Source organism: Leptopilina heterotoma, unplaced genomic scaffold (assembly GCF_015476425.1).
Source record: "Leptopilina heterotoma isolate Lh14 unplaced genomic scaffold, ASM1547642v1 Lhet_209, whole genome shotgun sequence".
Taxonomy (NCBI): Eukaryota; Metazoa; Arthropoda; class Insecta; order Hymenoptera; family Figitidae; genus Leptopilina; species Leptopilina heterotoma.
This window is the reverse complement of record NW_025110924.1, coordinates 1780345-1797767: the sequence shown is the minus strand read 5'-3', so window position 1 is coordinate 1797767 and position 17423 is coordinate 1780345. Positions and strand designations below refer to the sequence as shown.

General features: G+C 30.5%; 5 protein-coding genes across 7 annotated transcripts; 2 read left to right on the top strand and 3 right to left on the bottom strand.

Annotated features, from left to right (window-relative positions):
* Positions 1–18: 18 nt before the first annotated feature.
* Positions 19–2487, bottom strand: LOC122501359 (T-complex protein 1 subunit theta). Its single transcript, XM_043610748.1, has 5 exons — positions 2326–2487; positions 1740–2042; positions 1033–1677; positions 517–957; positions 19–439 (listed from the first exon to the last, which is right to left on the bottom strand). The coding sequence occupies exons 1-5, from the start codon at positions 2383–2385 to the stop codon at positions 248–250; spliced, it is 1641 nt and encodes a 546-aa protein (XP_043466683.1). The 5' UTR covers positions 2386–2487; the 3' UTR covers positions 19–247.
* Positions 2488–2598: 111 nt separating this feature from the next.
* Positions 2599–5646, top strand: LOC122501357 (gephyrin). Of its 2 annotated transcripts, XM_043610746.1 has the most exons (11): positions 2599–2742; positions 2962–3113; positions 3208–3395; positions 3492–3699; positions 3784–4056; positions 4156–4222; positions 4317–4428; positions 4505–4780; positions 4880–5019; positions 5102–5289; positions 5372–5646. In XM_043610746.1, exons 1-11 carry the CDS (start codon positions 2712–2714, stop codon positions 5615–5617), a joined length of 1881 nt encoding a protein of 626 aa, XP_043466681.1. In that variant the 5' UTR covers positions 2599–2711; the 3' UTR covers positions 5618–5646. The 2 variants fall into 2 exon arrangements, with proteins under 2 accessions (XP_043466681.1, XP_043466682.1); XM_043610747.1 differs by lacking the exon at positions 2599–2742 and having other exon boundaries at positions 2989–3130.
* Positions 5647–5779: 133 nt separating this feature from the next.
* Positions 5780–10921, bottom strand: LOC122501356 (CLK4-associating serine/arginine rich protein-like). 2 transcript variants are annotated; one of them, XM_043610744.1, is made up of 14 exons: positions 10569–10916; positions 10351–10448; positions 10106–10281; positions 9816–10031; positions 9564–9739; positions 9419–9492; positions 9021–9353; positions 8475–8948; positions 8254–8358; positions 8129–8177; positions 6998–7061; positions 6784–6889; positions 6465–6695; positions 5780–6182 (listed from the first exon to the last, which is right to left on the bottom strand). In XM_043610744.1, the coding sequence occupies exons 1-14, from the start codon at positions 10698–10700 to the stop codon at positions 6164–6166; spliced, it is 2253 nt and encodes a 750-aa protein (XP_043466679.1). In that variant the 5' UTR covers positions 10701–10916; the 3' UTR covers positions 5780–6163. The 2 variants fall into 2 exon arrangements, with proteins under 2 accessions (XP_043466679.1, XP_043466680.1); XM_043610745.1 differs by lacking the exons at positions 5780–6182; positions 6465–6695 and having other exon boundaries at positions 8125–8177; positions 10569–10921.
* Positions 10922–12593: 1672 nt separating this feature from the next.
* On the top strand, positions 12594–14037 carry LOC122501355 (PSME3-interacting protein). The gene is made up of 4 exons (XM_043610743.1): positions 12594–12845; positions 13061–13159; positions 13281–13497; positions 13574–14037. Exons 1-4 carry the CDS (start codon positions 12749–12751, stop codon positions 13950–13952), a joined length of 792 nt encoding a protein of 263 aa, XP_043466678.1. The 5' UTR covers positions 12594–12748; the 3' UTR covers positions 13953–14037.
* Positions 13954–17396, bottom strand: LOC122501353 (exosome component 10). The gene is made up of 6 exons (XM_043610741.1): positions 17164–17396; positions 16735–16980; positions 15117–16631; positions 14492–14955; positions 14262–14427; positions 13954–14112 (listed from the first exon to the last, which is right to left on the bottom strand). The coding sequence occupies exons 1-6, from the start codon at positions 17278–17280 to the stop codon at positions 14068–14070; spliced, it is 2553 nt and encodes an 850-aa protein (XP_043466676.1). The 5' UTR covers positions 17281–17396; the 3' UTR covers positions 13954–14067.
* Positions 17397–17423: the final 27 nt, after the last annotated feature.

Here is a 17423-nt window from a genome sequence, read left to right as displayed (position 1 = left end):
CTGGTAGTTTTTAAAAATGATTTATTCTATAAAATTGTACTTGCATAGTTTTTTATTTGAATTAATATTAGTGATTTAAATTTCGCAAGATTATTTAATTAAATGGGAAGCAGTGCTGAATTTCATTATAAAAAAAAGTTAAATGACAAACTGGTTTCAGAAGAAATTTTAAATTAATGATCTTAAACATTACGAATAAAAAATATAAACTAAACGATTAGGAATTAAAGTTTTTTGTGGATCACTTTTACTCGTCATCACTGTTGTGACCTCCACCACTTCTCGGTTTCGGTCCTCCTGCTCGTTTTGCCATTATAATTTGATCCACTTTGAGAATTGTACAGGCTGCATTTACAGCATACTTTAGAGCCCACTGCTTTGTCAAGTACAAATCTAAAATTCCTGCTTTCACGGAATCAACCATTTCTCCGGTTCCTTCCTGAAATTGTAAATTAAATTTCCAGTCAATTGTTTTATGCTAAGTATTATTAAAAGTCTTTTTTTTCAAATACATACACTGCTGTCAAAACCATAAGTTTTATTTCCCTCCTTGTGAGATGCGTAAAGTTTCGAAAGAAGTTCTGACGGTTGGCTGCCGTTGTTTTCAGCCAAAATCTTGGGAAAAACTTCCAAAGCCGAAGCAAACTTACGCACAGCGTACTGGTCAAGACCAGGTAAAGTATTCGCAAATTCGGCTATTTGAAATGCTAATTCAACTTCGGTGGCTCCTCCACCTGGCACGAAACGTCCGTCTCGGGTCATTCCCTTGTAAGTATTGACCCCATCGTCAATAGCCCGTTCAATGTCGTCCATATAGTTTTCAGTGGATCCACGAACCACCACAGTGCTAATACGACTGTCTTTTCCTTCCACGCTGAAAACGACAACGGCTGTATCGCCCAATTCATCAATGTGAACACTGCTTGCAAATCCCAACTCTTCTGAAGTGGGTGGCGTCTAAAAGAGAAGGCAAATTAAAATCCACTCATTCCCCTGTGAATTAATGGGAATCAATCGAATTAATACACTCACCAATTTTGTAAGCCCTGTGGCGTTGACAGCTTTGCAAAGTCTCCTTACGTCAAATTTACTTGGAAGTCGTACAGCCATCAAATTGTACTTGTTGATGTAATGTAGAGCCATATCGCCAACTTTTCCTCCTGAAACAATTACTTCAGCTCCAGAGTCTGCAATCGATTTAATCTGAGCCTCGAGCATTGACTCCTCTCCCCGTGAGAAATTTAAAAGTTCATCAGCTGATTTAATCAAAACAGTTCCTTTTGTTTCAGTGGGAGTAATATCAACCGGACAAGTGTAAACAACAATTTTGCAATTCGTCTTTTTCGAAACATCACCCTCAACTTGACGCTTGAAAACCATTCCTTGAACAATCTGTGAAGACTGAATTCCACAACCAATAATTTTGCAAACTCTAACATTATCCACATTAAAGTGAGAATTTCCTGTTAGAATGGAAACGCAGGCTTGTGAAATAAGCGAAGTAAGAAATTCTTCTCGTCCGTATTGTTTGCTCATAACAGAGGTTTTAATTCCCCCTTTAATTTGATCCATGTCACGAAGATCTTTCACTTCAAAAACAACTTGCTGGAGGAGAATTTCAAGAGATTTTTCAAGTGCCGTCTCATAGCCTTCAACTATTTCAGATGTTGTGATACCCTTTAAAATAGAGAAACTTATTATTTTAAAATTCTAAACAAAATTTCTTTTTTCAAACGTACCAATCGTAGGAGATCTTCAGCAGCTTCGAGAAGTGCACCAGCAAAGATAACGACGAAATTTGTACCATCTCCAACCTCAGCTTCCTGCATTTCAGAGGCAAGTACCATAAGTTTTGCAGCCGGGTGTTCAACTTCTAATTCCTTTATAATTGTAGCCGCATCACTCGTGACAATTAGTTTTTCAATATGATTTATAATCATCTTATTCATTCCATTTGGTCCATAGGCAGTACGTACAGATTGAGCGAATTGTTTGCAAGCATTTATATTTCTATAGATTGCTTCTTCCAGTCCGGTGAAATACTAAATAAAATATAAAACATTCTTTTGTTTCATAAATCGAAATTATTGCAACTTTTAATTTAATTTCAAGCGATAATTCGCTTTTAAATATATCAATAAATTTTTTATATACACATGAACAATTAGTAAAATTAGTAAATATGATAATTTGTTAACTTTTTTCAATTATGCCCTTATATGGAAATGTTCGAAGAGGCATGGTCGCGCGTCTTGAACTATATAACCTAACTCTTGATGAAAATAATGTTTCATTTAATAAATCGTAAATTTAAACAATACTCACTCTAGCACCATCTTTCAACATTTGTGCCATACCAGGCGCTTTTGGAACGTGTAAAGCCATTTTTTATTTAAAAAATGTGAATAATTTTTCAAAAGATCTAAATATCACGAGTATATTAAATACTTTCTCTCTAGCGAAACCAGGGAAACTGAAAATAATTAGATTGAAGTTGGACGTTGGTTGCAAGTGACAGTCCCTTAGGGTGGGGTCCCATGTCAACAGAAATTCATGAGTCCAAGAGAGATAAGCTGATATCACTGTATCTCTCACTCTTACGAATTTCTGCTTTCAGTTTTACGCGTTCATATTTGTCTATTGTGGAATTAGCCTTAATAGAACACAAGATCACGTATAAAATCTAAAAAACCTGTATTAAAACATATAAAATGGGTTTAATAAAATTTGCAATTTTAACTGGTGAGAATAATGAGAATAATTAAATTAAAAAATTTATATTGTTTCAGTTACTTATTGTTATGTACTATTTATATTTCATAATTCATAATACTCTAAAGTATGCTAATAAACATGGGAAATTTTTAAAAAATATGTATAACCTTATTCGTATTATTTAATTTAAAAAATCTCATGCTTTATAAATATAAAATGTATTTAATTATTTTTCATTTATTTCAGTAAGTGATACTTGCTATGCCGATCAGACAAAAGATGAAAGCGGACCAACTTTAGTTCGACTGGTAACTAATGCAGAAACAAAAACTGGCCAAATACTTAAAGGTCATGTTTCCTATAAAGCAATTGTTCCTGATGATAGAGAGAAAATAGAAGTATGGAAAAATCAAATGTTTGTAAAAAATCAAAAAGTCAAATGCTTTCTTAAATTCTTTTTTCAATTGTAATGATTGTTTATGAATTATACAGGATGTATTAAAAACATGGGCATCACTCCCGAACGTACATGTAATTTTAACAACTGGAGGTACAGGTTTTTCAGATCGCGACGTAACTCCAGAGGCAACGAAAAATGTTATTGAAAAAGAAACTCCAGGGATTTCACTGGCAATGTTAAATGCCAGTTTGAAAGTCACGCACATGGCTATGCTTTCAAGGTATTAGAAATTTTATTCTATTTCTAATAAAGTAATGTTTTTAGCATATAAAGAAATTGTATTTATTAAGAATAATTGTCTATTACTCTATTTTAGACTTACTAGTGGAATTCGAAACAAAACACTTATTATCAATATGCCTGGATCACCGAAAGCTGTTGTCGAATGTTTGGAAGCAATTGCGATATCAATACCTCATGCAGTAGATTTAATTTTAAACATTAGTTCCGAAGTCTCTCAAGTACACAAAATGATTCAAAGTACACAACATACTTGTTCTCATAAAAAAGAGATTCTAAATTCAGTAAATATAAATTTTTTTTAATTTAAACATAATTGATTAAACCATTTTTTTTCTATTTTCTTTCGTTTTCGAATTTTCTTTTAGCAAACAGAAGAGGGAGAAAGAAGATTAAGACAATCGCCTTATCCGATGGTACCTGTTGAAAGTGCATTTAAATTAATCGAAGAAAATACAATCATTGGTGAAGTTGAAATAATCAATGCTTGTAATGCATTTGGTAGAATATTACGCGAAAATGTTTATTCTGCCGTCAATTTACCGCCATTCAGGGCTTCAGTCAAAGACGGTTATGCGGTATTGGACACTGATGGTAAAGGACGGCGTGAGATTATAGGAAGATTAGACGCTGGCTCTACTGTAAATATAATTATAAATTTTATCCAATTCTTTGTTGATAATTTAGAGAAAAACATCTTTAAATCACGTTTAAGTTGCTTATAAAATTATAATTTTCAGCCAAACCTTTTGCATTTGAAATCTGGAACTTGTGTATGGGTTAATACTGGAGCATCTGTACCAAATAGTAAGAAATGAATTATTAATTTAAAAACGAAATTTATTTAAAGAGTGAACAATATTTTATACCTTATATTTAAAATAATAAAATTTCTTCTTAGATGCGACAGCTGTAGTGCAAGTAGAGGATACGATAGTAAAGAAATACAATTCTGATGGTAAAGAAATGGAAATTGAAATTCTCGTTGAACCAAAAAGTGGACAAGATATCAGGTTAGCTTCAGTTTTCATAAAATATCAACTATCTGCGTTATATTAAACATTTTGATATACGTTTTTTTATTTTAAGGCCCGTCGGTAGTGATTTAAAGGAAGGAGCCTTAGTTTTAAATGCAAATACAAAAATTTGCGAAGTTGAAATGGGATTGTTAATTTCTTGCGGTTGTTTGCAAGTGAAGGTGTCAAAACTCCCATTAGTAGGAGTACTATCTACTGGAAGTGAATTGCAAGCTGCAGGAGAATCGCTAAAACCAGGTCATATTTATGATAGTAATAAAATTACTCTGATGTCTATGTTGAAGAATTTTACATGTGTTCCAATTGATTTCGGAATTGTTATCGATGAGTAAATTATTTCATTTTCTTTCCTAGGAGTAATTATTTTTATAAAATGTACTTTTATTTTATGATCGTTAAATAATATTTTTTTTTCTATTTATTCTAGTGAACTAGAAACAATACGTGCTCTTGAAAAAGCATTAAATGAAGTTGACGTTTTGGTGACCAGTGGTTCAGTCTCAATGGGAGATAAAGACTTCTTAAAACCAATTCTTGAAAAAAAGTTTCATGCACTTGTGCATTTTGGTAAATATTCATTTTTAATCAATAAATGAAATTTATTTACAAAATTCATTTAAAATTCATTAACATTTTTTTTCTCCATTAGGACGTCTAAATATGAAGCCTGGAAAACCAATGACTTTTGCAACGTGTAATTTTCAGGGAAAGAAAAAGTATATTTTATGTTTACCTGGTAATCCTGTCTCTGCAGTTGTTACTGCTTATCTATTTTTACAACCGATAATTAATCGATTAAATGGAATTAAATCGAAGCCTATAATTATCAAGTCAAAAGTAAGAAAACAAATTTATTTATTTTTATTACAAGATTTACAAGACTCATTTCAAATGTTATTATTTAATTAAAAATTTACAGATAACATTCTCTCATGAATTAGATGTTAGACCAGAATTTATGAGAGCTATTTTACAGTGGGATGATTCTGATCCTCATCCACAAGCTTATACTACTGGGAATCAAACTAGCAGTAGATTATTGAATTGCAGAAATGCAAATGCTCTGCTATTGCTTCCTAGTAGAACTGAGGAAATAATGCAGATAAAAAAGGGAGATTTAGTAAACGCAATGTTATTACACATTGATCAATGCATTTTTGAATAATAATTAAAAAACAAATATTGATTTCTTAATTAATTAATATATTTCCTTAATTAATATTTTTTTATTTAACACGAAATTTTACAAATTGCATTATTAAACTAAATTTTTCACTGTAATTAAGCTTTGCACAATATATTTTAATTATTTATATTTCCTAGAATCTTAATAGCTTAGTGCATTTATTTTATAGTCTCATTTCATACAAAGGAAGATTTATAATTTAAATAATATAAATTGTGATCACAGATAGTTTATGTAGTTTTTTAAATTTTTATAGTATCTAATATGTGAATGGAATTATGTTATATAAAATTATCTTAACATTTTAGATTTTTTGATAATAACTTTTAATATTTGTTGGCAAAATTAAATTCTTTTTTTGACACAGAACATATCGGAAATTTTTTATTTCATTAACATACTAGATAGTAGTAATTGACGTATAATACATAAAAATTCAACGATGATTTTAACAAAATTTTTTTAACAAAGTCTTTTTCACTTTAATTCACTTTTGGAAGATTTCGAAACAGTCCCCCAGCTTGGTCAGTAATCGACTAAACTTCTGTAATAATCAAGATTATAGGAATAAAATAATTTGTGCCGGAAATTTAACTTTATACCGAAAATATTTAAACACTTCTCTCTTAAAAATTAATTCACTCGCTTTCGTTCTGATTTCATTAATTAGTCACAATTGAATTCTATTTAAATCGTATCAATGAAAAAAATTTGCCCCTTCAAAGTGCACTTTTACTAAACATATTTCTGTGTATGTTAATTATTTCTATTGAATAATTGTGTGAATTTCTTTTATGCAATATTTTTATTACAACATTTTGCTCACCGACTGCTTTTGTGTCGTCTACGATAGTTTTGCCTATTTTTATCTCTATCTTCTCTATCTCTCTGTTTATCTTTGTCTGCCTCAAATTCACTTTCTTTATTATCACGATTTCTTCGATCTCGACTTGAGAGCTTATTTCGAGGACTACGTCCTGGACTAGGTGATGTTGAGCCTGAAGAATTGGAATCTGATGTATGTCCGCCTTCGTAGCGATGTCGTCTTTCTCGTTGTCTGAAAAATCGTTTAGGATATTAACGAGTTATTTAATTACCCAATTTTTATCAAATTTCAAAGATTCCTGCTTTTTTTCTATACTCACTTCCGACGAAGTTTGAGTGACATTTCACGAATCTCATCTTCTCGATCCTGTCTCTGTTGCTCCATCTTTTCAATTCTTAATTGTTCAGCCTTCTTGTCAGCTTTATCTGTGAAATAACAATTATCATGTAATTAAGGTATGTAAATGTGCATTCATTATTATTACTATTAATTATTATTAAAATTAGAAAGATAAGTATAAGTTTAATGCCTACATTGTCTATTTAATAAAACTTGCATTTTCTTCTTAAGGCGTTCTTGAGGAGTTATTTTTACCATCTGAAATAGAAATTTTTATCATTATAATATTCTACATCAAATTAATTTACATTGATTTAAAAAATTGTAATTTTTTATTCAGTAAAAAAAATATTTTTCTTTCATATGCCACACCCCATTTATTTTTTATTAATCATATTTGAATAAAACAAGCGTTTAAAAAGTGTATTTTAAAATCATCACTCATTACGTCTTGTATAGATTTACTTTATTTAAAGACAAGTTAATTCATCATCTTGATGAATATAAATTTTTCAACCTTTTCTATAAATCAAAATTGTGACGCGATCTGAAGAAAGGGGCCTTAGAAGCAAAACATTATAGGTTATGTTTGTAATTTTTGAAATGAAAATACAAAAAAAGGATCAACTGTAAATAAAAATCATTGATGTTTAAATCTTCATTACAACCAAAATATTTAATAAACACTGATTTTAGTTTGAAAAAAGTAAAGAAAAAACTTTTAATCAAGAAAAATTTAACACTAACATAACCTTAAAGTGATTTGCTAAGGTCCCTTCCCTCAGATCGCGTCACAAATGTTGCTTTTCATGGTAAACAGAGGAATAAAAAAAGAAACCTATTTCAGAGAGAGAGAGAGAGAGAATTGAGTAGGTGTAAAGTTGATTCAGCAATAATATGCTTTTCGAAATAAAAACACAAACTTATTAGTTTAACTGGTTGGCAAACAGTTAACGGTAGGTATTCTAGAGTTGGCTTAGAATCTGGCCATCAAAAATGTCGGACAGTTTATACATTTCTGAAACTGCAACTTTCCTTACGTTTCGAATCAGTTGTTGCGAATTCCCAAAAGAATATTTAAAAATTTCATTAGCGCACAAACAATTGCGCATCTGAATGCTATACGTTAAATATTTTTCTAGCAACTGTTCGAATATCAAGGAAAATTCCTTTCAACTTGAAATATTATACCAACTGGCTTCCACGTTTTATAGATAGATTACAAGTTCAAATCTGAAGCAGCATTGAGAGAAATCAATAGAATATGATTAAAAAATGCAAAAATGTAATTAAAAGACTAATAAAACGTTACGGTTCTTACTGACTTTGTGTCCGCCACCAGAATTTGTACTTAACCCTGCCTTTGGTTTGATCCTAGAAAATAAAAACTCATGTTAATTTATATTTTCAAACAAAAAAAAAGAAATTAGGAAAATAAAAAAATAATTACATGCTTGTATTAATAGATGAACTTTTAGTCACTGAGGATAATTTCTCTTCATTTCCAGAAAGATCTAATTCAAGACTAGAAGATTTTCCACGACGACCATAATACCTATTATTGTAAAGTAAATGTAAAGTAAATATATTTTCATAAAATCTATGTATTATTTGAAAAAGTTATTTGAAAAAATTATTTGTAAAATTTATTTGAAAAATAGTTTAAATAACCTTGGTAAGGCTGGAACTTTGCTTTCAATACTCCTCGATCGATTACAAGAATGGCTTCTAGACCTAGATCGTGATTTACTTCTGGATCTCGACCTTGACATTGATCTTGATCTTGATCGTGATCTCGATCGCGATCTGGATCTGGATCTAGACTCGGAATATTGTTTTCGACGAAAACTATCTCGAGATCGACTTCTATTGTGGGACTTTAAATTGGACTTTGATCTTGAGCGAGATCTGTTTTTAAAAGTCGGTTGCGAGTGCGATCCCTTCGATGTGATGGAATTAGATGATCTCGATCTCCTTTGACGTGAACGTGATCGTGTTTTGCGTGTGGAACTTGATATTGATCGGGACTTTGAACGTGATCTACTTTTGCTGAATCTATTTCTGCATCGTGAACGAGAACGTGACCACCTTGAATAGCTTCTAGAGCGAGAATATTTATCCGATCTTGAATTTGTTGGTCTATTCCTTGAATTAAGAAGAAATATTTTTATTAGCTATTCATTTTTCATTCTTGCAATAAGTAAATAAATAAATTACCTAGTTCGTGAGGAGTTTCGTTTCCTGTCATAAAACTTGTAGTAGTTATAAGATCTTGATCGGGAATTACTTCTTGATCTCGAGGTCCTTCTATTTATCATTCTTTCAGTAAATGCTGGACTTTCTGATCTTCTTTTTTTTAGAATTGAATAATTGATACGCTTGGAATTGAAACAAGTATTGTGGGAAGTGCTGGTGTGCGCTTCTTCCTCATCGCCGAAGCTTGTGATGTAGGTGATTTGACCAGTGTTTACTGGTGATGTTGAACGTGATCGAGATTTGGAAGATGACTTCCGATATGGATTATACTCTGGACTCTCTCGCGCAGCATAACTGAAATATATTTTTTAAATAATCACTATTCACAAGAAATTGATTTGAAATTCTGTTCAACTTACCTAGGCGGACTCATAACACGACCTATCATTTTTTTCTCCCTAAACGCTCGTCTCTCTCTTCTCGATCTTCTACCCTGTTAAAAGAACACAACCTTATTTTATGCATCTAAAAACAAATCTAAAAATAAAAGTACAAAGTACTTACAGAATACATGGCCTTTTCTTCCTCCTGTTTACGGGCTTGCCTCAGCGTTTCTGCTTCTTCGAAATCTTGTGTTAAAAAACTGAAGTAATCAGCACCCAAAAGTCCATATTTTTGTGCGACTTGATTCATTTCATGAGCTTGTGAAGGTTCTATTTGTGATACATCGACGCAAATGTCTAAAAACAAAAACAAAAAATTATTTAATGCTCTTAACACAATTGTGAAAATCTCAAGAAAATATTTAAAATTAACCTAAATCAATGTCACTGTCCTCATCGTCTTGTTTATCATCACTTGCAATTGATTCAGATACTTTAGAAGGCTCTAAAATAGGTTCATCCGTTTCATAATTGTAACCAATTGCAGCATTATTACTAGAACGTTTTTTATCTTTCACGGAATCTGGTTTCGTTGAAGAACCAAATTGCTCCTCCAGATGTATTTGATGTAAAAATTTTTCTTCAGTAACTAGAAAAAAAAAACAATTTGTTATAGTTTCAAATTGAAATGAAAAGTCTTGTACATATTTTAATACGATATACCTCCTAAAAATTCATTTTGAACAATTATGCGATATCGCTCATAATTAATATGTCTATCTTCACTTGTAAGAGCAATGTCGACTTCTAAAGATTGAGATGCATCTGGAATCCAATCGAGATGTGCTCTCACATCAAATCGGTCAATAAGATTTTCTTCATTTCCTTGCCACGGCATCCTAATCAATTTATCCAAATTAATAATTATTCCAACCAATTTTCATAAAAGCTAAAAAAATAAAACATACATATTTGCTGGACTATCACCAGCTGTAGCAACTGCAGCATCCAAATGAATTTTACAAGGTCTTCCATGTAGTTGGAGAAATTGCGTAGGATCTGATTTCTAAAAAAGTAAAATATTAAAAATACAAATACAAAAATATTTAGAATGATGTTGCGTTTTTTCGTACTTATCAACAAACTATTTTATCTATTCACAAAGAGAAAAAAAGAATGTTCTTACAATTTTTTCATAATAATCTCGACGACGTTCAGCTCGTCTACGATAATCTACTAACATTCCTCTAATTTTCTTCTCTTGTTTGCGAGCCTCATGCCACATTCTGCCTCCCGTTTTTTTAACCATAAAACTCATTTTTTTTTATTGTAACAAAACAACTGTTTACATAAGTGATATAAACCTTCTTTTAAAAAAGGTTAATAATAGTTAAACATGAATAATGGAAGATGTTAATTGATTAATAAACTAACAAAAAAATATATTTCGACACACATTAACATAATTGGAATAAAAAAAACTATAACTCTTCACAAAAGTCAATCATCTTGTCATGATATATTCCATCAAATCAACATGAGGATTGACATCATCTAACTAACGAACAAGGTCCGACAACTTTTGTGTGGGGTGCTACTCTCTGTACCAAAAACATAAGTTCGAATGCTCATTATGCCGAATTTACAATTTAGAAATGACCAGATACGCGAATCCTCAATAACCTAAATTGTATATTGAATGAAATTCAAAAGTAGGGAATAATCATTTGATATATTCTGCATATGGAGAATATTATTTTAAACTAATTCTTTTTTTCCACAATTTGAAATTATTGCAATTTTTATTTTTGGAATTTCCACTTTACCTACATTTTAATAGATCGAAACGTAAAATATCAGAATTGACATTTAATTGAAATATGATGGAGAATAAATATATATTCACTGAATAAAAAGATTAAATAATTATTAAATGTTTGAATTTAATAAAAACATATTGTTCAAAAGTTACAGTGCGAATTGTACAGAATATATATTAATAAGAAATATAATTTGGCAGAATGTCGATTCGATCGATTTTATATTTGCAAGAAATTCAATTTGACAGAATATCAATTTATAAGAAACACGTTTTCGTAGAACTTTAACTTGTCAGAATTGTAATTTTGTAGAATATTAATATTGGCAAATCTAATTTTGGTAGAAATCTGCTTTATCAGAATGATCACATGTTCGAATCCTCAAAAGTAAGAATTCCATTTTTACCGAAAATGGATTCCACATAAATATTTGGCGCAAATTTTAAAATCGACCAATCAGAAATCAGAATTTTAAAATTTGCGCCAAATATTTATGTGGAATCCATTTTCGGTAAAAATGGAATTCTAACTTTTGAGGATTCGAACATGTGATCATTCTGATAAAGCAGATTTCTACCAAAATTAGATTTGCCAATATTAATATTCTACAAAATTACAATTCTGACAAGTTAAAGTTCTACGAAAACGTGTTTCTTATAAATTGATATTCTGTCAAATTGAATTTCTTGCAAATATAAAATCGATCGAATCGACATTCTGCCAAATTATATTTCTTATTAATATATATTCTGTACAATTCGCACTGTAACTTTTGAACAATATGTTTTTATTAAATTCAAACATTTAATAATTATTTAATCTTTTTATTCAGTGAATATATATTTATTCTCCATCATATTTCAATTAAATGTCAATTCTGATATTTTACGTTTCGATCTATTAAAATGTAGGTAAAGTGGAAATTCCAAAAATAAAAATTGCAATAATTTCAAATTGTGGAAAAAAAGAATTAGTTTAAAATAATATTCTCCATATGCAGAATATATCAAATGATTATTCCCTACTTTTGAATTTCATTCAATATACAATTTAGGTTATTGAGGATTCGCGTATCTGGTCATTTCTAAATTGTAAATTCGGCATAATGAGCATTCGAACTTATGTTTTTGGTACAGAGGCTAGCACCCCCTTTTGTGTGAAAGCTATGATTAAGGTCGAATCACAACCACAAAGGACAACATTATTTTCTTTCTTTTTTATCTCAAATAGCACTCTCTCTCTCTTGCACTTGTGATTTTTTGCTTAAAGTTTACGTTTTCTGTCCATATATGAATGCAGCCTTAATATGCTTTTAGATCCTATTGGAGAAAGACCTTTAAAGAACTGTGGCATCTTCAGTGGTGTGACCATACCTTAAAAAAGGTAAATTGGAAATATGAGAGAGATCGACCATTCAACACATAACAAATACATAACAAATACATAACAAATACATGAATTCTGTCTGACTCTCTAGCGTTAATATACGTGTAGTGTCTAATTGTCAATTGTTTTTAATTAATTAAAGTAATAACAAATAATTGAAATGAGCTCGGGTTTTATTTCGGAGGCAGAAATTGCTGAACAACGAAAAGTTCGTCAGGAAGAATGGAATAAGGTCCGAACTGAAGATCAACCATTAGGTAAAACACATTTAAACAAAATGTTCTTTGATTGTTTTCTTTTTCAATTTCTCTTCATTTTCTTTTGTAAATTGCAATTAACTTTTAAAGTAGATGATAAATTATTACCTGTTTACAGTGAACGTGTTTACTAATTACAAGAACTGCTACATGATAACTAATTCTTTGTGAATTTCGTGATAGTAAACTTTATTTACCGATTTTAATTTTTACAGCTCCTCCAGAAGAACAGTACGATTCTAAATCTTTATATGAGCGTTTACAAGAACGTCGCAATGAGCGAGATATTGAGTATGAAGAAGCTCATAAATTCAGTAAGTAATATTACAGATGCTAGAAAAATAATATAGGATTTTATTTTACTCTAAAAATATTTAAGTCTCAGCCTACATTTAAATATTATAGTTTTAATCTCATATTATTATATATTTTCAGAAAATATGATAAAAGGTTTAGATGACGATGAAGTTGAATTTTTGGATTTAGTAGACAGGACAAAATTTGAAGAAGAACGCAAAAAGTATTTAGAAGAAGAAAAAGAAATGCGTGATTTTAAAGCTGCAGTTTCTTCCTTACACGAGAAGACTTTACATCATAAACTAATGCAGGAATTACAAGAACCACAGCAGGCAGCCAAAGTTTCTTCACAAAGGTACGTAGTTTAATATTCTAATGAGTATTAATAGAATTTGTAAATTGTTAAAACTCTAATACGATTTCATTTTTAGTGCAAAAAATGTAAGATTGAAAATATTATCAGGAATTGTAAAAAAAAGTGAAGTGAAGAATAAGCAAAATGTACAAGATGAAAAACAATTAGATGACGAAACTGATGTTAACAGAAAAAGTGAAGAAATCACTTCCACTGTAACTAATTCAAATGAAAACAGCGTAGATGATAATTTTACAAAATGCATTCAAAGTGGAATTGATGTCAACAATAAAAATATGCAGTGCATTGGAATACTACCAGGCTTAGGTTTTTATGCGAATTCCAGTGATAGTGATTGCAGTTCTGACACTGACGAGGAACATGAAAAAAAGAAAATGAAATATGATATTTTGGGAAGACAGATTGTTTGTTCCGAGGATAAAAATAAAAGTTAGATTGTAAAAATTATCTCTTATATTATGATTCATGTTAACTAGATCTTTAAATTTTTTTTGAGTAATAAACAAAATACATATAGGATTTAATAGCTAATATTTTCACTGTGAATACTCAAATCTTTCTTCTTTTACGTTGTCCTGTTCTCTTGTGTTTCTCCTGTAAAAATTGTAATCATTATTATTTTTATATGTAGTCTTTATTTTACAATAATATATAGAACTTGTACTATTAGTCTATAAAGTTGGCTCTCTACTCATTAACTTGAACTACTCTACTCATTAACTCATTATTTGAGAAAATCTTACCTTATTTTGTTTGAAAACTGTTTCTGTATTATCTTGTTTACCAATATTACTACCTCCTTGAAAACTGCTAAAGTCAACAGCATTGTAATTGAAATTTTTTGATGGTAACATTCCCTTGGCATTTAATATCTTTACAGTTTCTTGTTTAACGCCCTTTTTCTTCGGTCTAAAATTTAAATACAGGTAAATAAAATAAAAGATATTGTTCCACATTTAATATAGATAATTACCTTAATGATTGCAAAGTGTCGTCTTCTACAGTCTTTACATTTGATTGAACATTAAATTTTTCAGCAGTAGTCTCTTCTTTTATTTTCATATTCTCATTAACAACTTTACTTTTGAAAACTTCAGCTTGCGCACTAATGTCATATGTCACATTTTTTTCATTTTTGTCATTATTAATCGTGTGTATTTTTCTTTTTCTGTTATGCATTTGACTTAAACAAGTATTATTTGGTGAATATTTATTTTTTACAATTTCATTAAAGTGATCCTGTACTCTTTGAATGCTTTCATTTTTTTCTTTATTTGATAGAATCTCTTTATTTTTTTCAATCTCTTGTTTTTCCCTTTCTTTAGCCTCTTGTTCAGCAATCATAGGCATGACACGTTTATACCTTTCAAAGGGACTTACAAAAGGTAATTTTTTATTGACAGATAATGTTTGTTTCGATATCTCACATTCTTCGTCCTAGAATAATGTTTGAATTGAAAGTTTCAAAATACAAGTTAATTATCACAATTATAGTAAAAATAATTACTTAAAAGCCAAGGAAATTTATAATAAAAAATTAAAAAAATACTTTCTAATGTGTATAATTGTTAAAATCAATAAATATTTGTTATACATACATCTGAAGAATTATCAAATACTGTTATGTCATGATCCTCTGTCTTCTTGGAGATTAATGTTTCTGTTGTGGATTTGGTATTTAAAAGACAGGTTAAATTGGCTCTGGGTTCTGTACCTTGCGGTGTATCGTGAGGAGAATAAATCCATGTCTCTGATTGAGCGACGTGACTTCTCTGCGTCATACGTTGTCTGATGTCGTCTTCCAAAATTGGTTTTATTAGCGGCTGTTCTCTTGCTTTCAGTATTACTTTATGCAATCGCAGTAAATTCTGTCTGACCAATGGCGGAATGGGATTGCAGCAAGCCAATATACCTTGCATCTCCCTGGGAAGAGTTTCGGCGATATTCAATAACATGTGATTGGGCAAAACATAATTAACACTGTCATCTTCCTCTCTTGCTGTTCCATCCCTCCATTTATGAAGTTCCTTGAGTGCATACAGTTGGCGATTATTAAACATTTTTTGACTCTTTCTATACATGTTTAAACAAGTTTCCTCAGTCCAAATGGGCTTTATGTAGACTTTCTTACAAACTTGGGTGCTGCGATCATAAATTGCTTTCAAGACATTTGTCTTGCCATTTGCGACTTGTATCAAAGCGTTCCGTAGCATATCTTTTATGTACAACAAATAGTGCGTATCTTCCCTGGCGTATTTCGTGAGCTCTTGGGGCAATGGCCTTATGCGCCAATCAGCCAATTGAAAGTGCTTATTAGGCTCAATTCCGCAATAAGACTTTAATAAATATGCTAAACTCAGATATGGTAGTTCCAGTTGCTTAGCCGCCTGATGAGTGTCAAACATATTTACCACGTAGAGAGACAAATCCCTCTGCAGCCACTGGATATCGAAATCAGCTCCATGAAATACCTTCAAGACTGTTGGTTTGGTAAAAACTTCATTAAGTCTATGTAATTCTGATCGTAATGACAAAGTATCAATCAAATAATCTGTATCTCGTGTCGATATTTGCATAAGACACGTAATTCCTTGAAAACTTCTGTAAGAATGATGCTCTAAATCAATAGCTATTTCATCATAATTCTGCAAGTCATTCAATAAAATTTCAATATCCGACTCTTTTTCTATCATTAGCATTGGAGTTTCATCTAAACTGCTGTATTTCACTGGTGTATTTTCTTTCAATTGATTATTTGGCACTTGAAATGTATTCAATTCAAACTCATAAGGATGGCCAATGACTTGTTCATCCGCCCCTCTTTTTGAAATTATAGAAAGTGGTTTTAAAGCATTAGGCTTCTCTTTAATCCGTGGCATCCATGGTTTTGAACTATTATCAACTTTATCCTTAAAAGTTAATTGTGGTCTCTGGACATTTTTCGCACCCAACAATCGTACAGACTGAGTATTGCTGATTCCAGAAGTAGTGCTTGCATCACGGTTCACGGTATTCCAACTTCCATTAATATTACTTGATTTTTTAGCCTGAGCTACAATCAATTGTACTTCCGCTTTTGGCTTTATACCACATTCTTCATTCATGCAGACATTCTAAAAATACAAATTATAACAATAAAATTTCACATTATTCAATCATAATTATTTTGACTGACATGGTAAAGAAAATTAATCATTAAAATCAAGTTGTACTTACAGCTCGATCCAAAAATATGTCATTAGCTTCCACCAGTAGATCAAGTTTCTCATCGATACTTCGTCGATTCACATCGGTTGATGCACCTGTTAAACCAACAATGCCTTGTATCAACTTTAAAATTCTTTCACTTTGATAATGTCTTGCATTATTGAAACTTGGAAAACATGAGTAATATTTAAAATTATCTTCAGACGGGAGACTGTTGGTAATTTTAATCCCTTCTTTCATAACATTGAAACCAGCCTAAAATAAAGAATGAAATTTTATAGGTTAGAAAAACTAATTGTACTCATTGGGCATAAATAGAATTGTAATATTTATCTTAGTTTGCTTTTACAATGGAGAAAATAAATTAATAAATAATTTAAACGCAGATAAATAGTAAATTCAAAGAAATACATTTTAGTATTGCAGAAAAAAACTTACTTTCATATAATCATCAAAAGTATCAAAGCCAGGAAACAATTTTTGCACATTTGAAGATTCCTGATCGATTTCATCGCCATCATTTACATCTTTAATCTCCTCTTTATTTGTAATCATTTTTTTATCATAAATTTATTTTATCAAGAAATAATTTGACACCATGGGAATTGTTAGCGAAAAAACGTGGTGTACAACAAAAATTCTAAACACAAGTCACAACTATGAAATCATTAGGCTGAATCCATACTTAACTTAACACT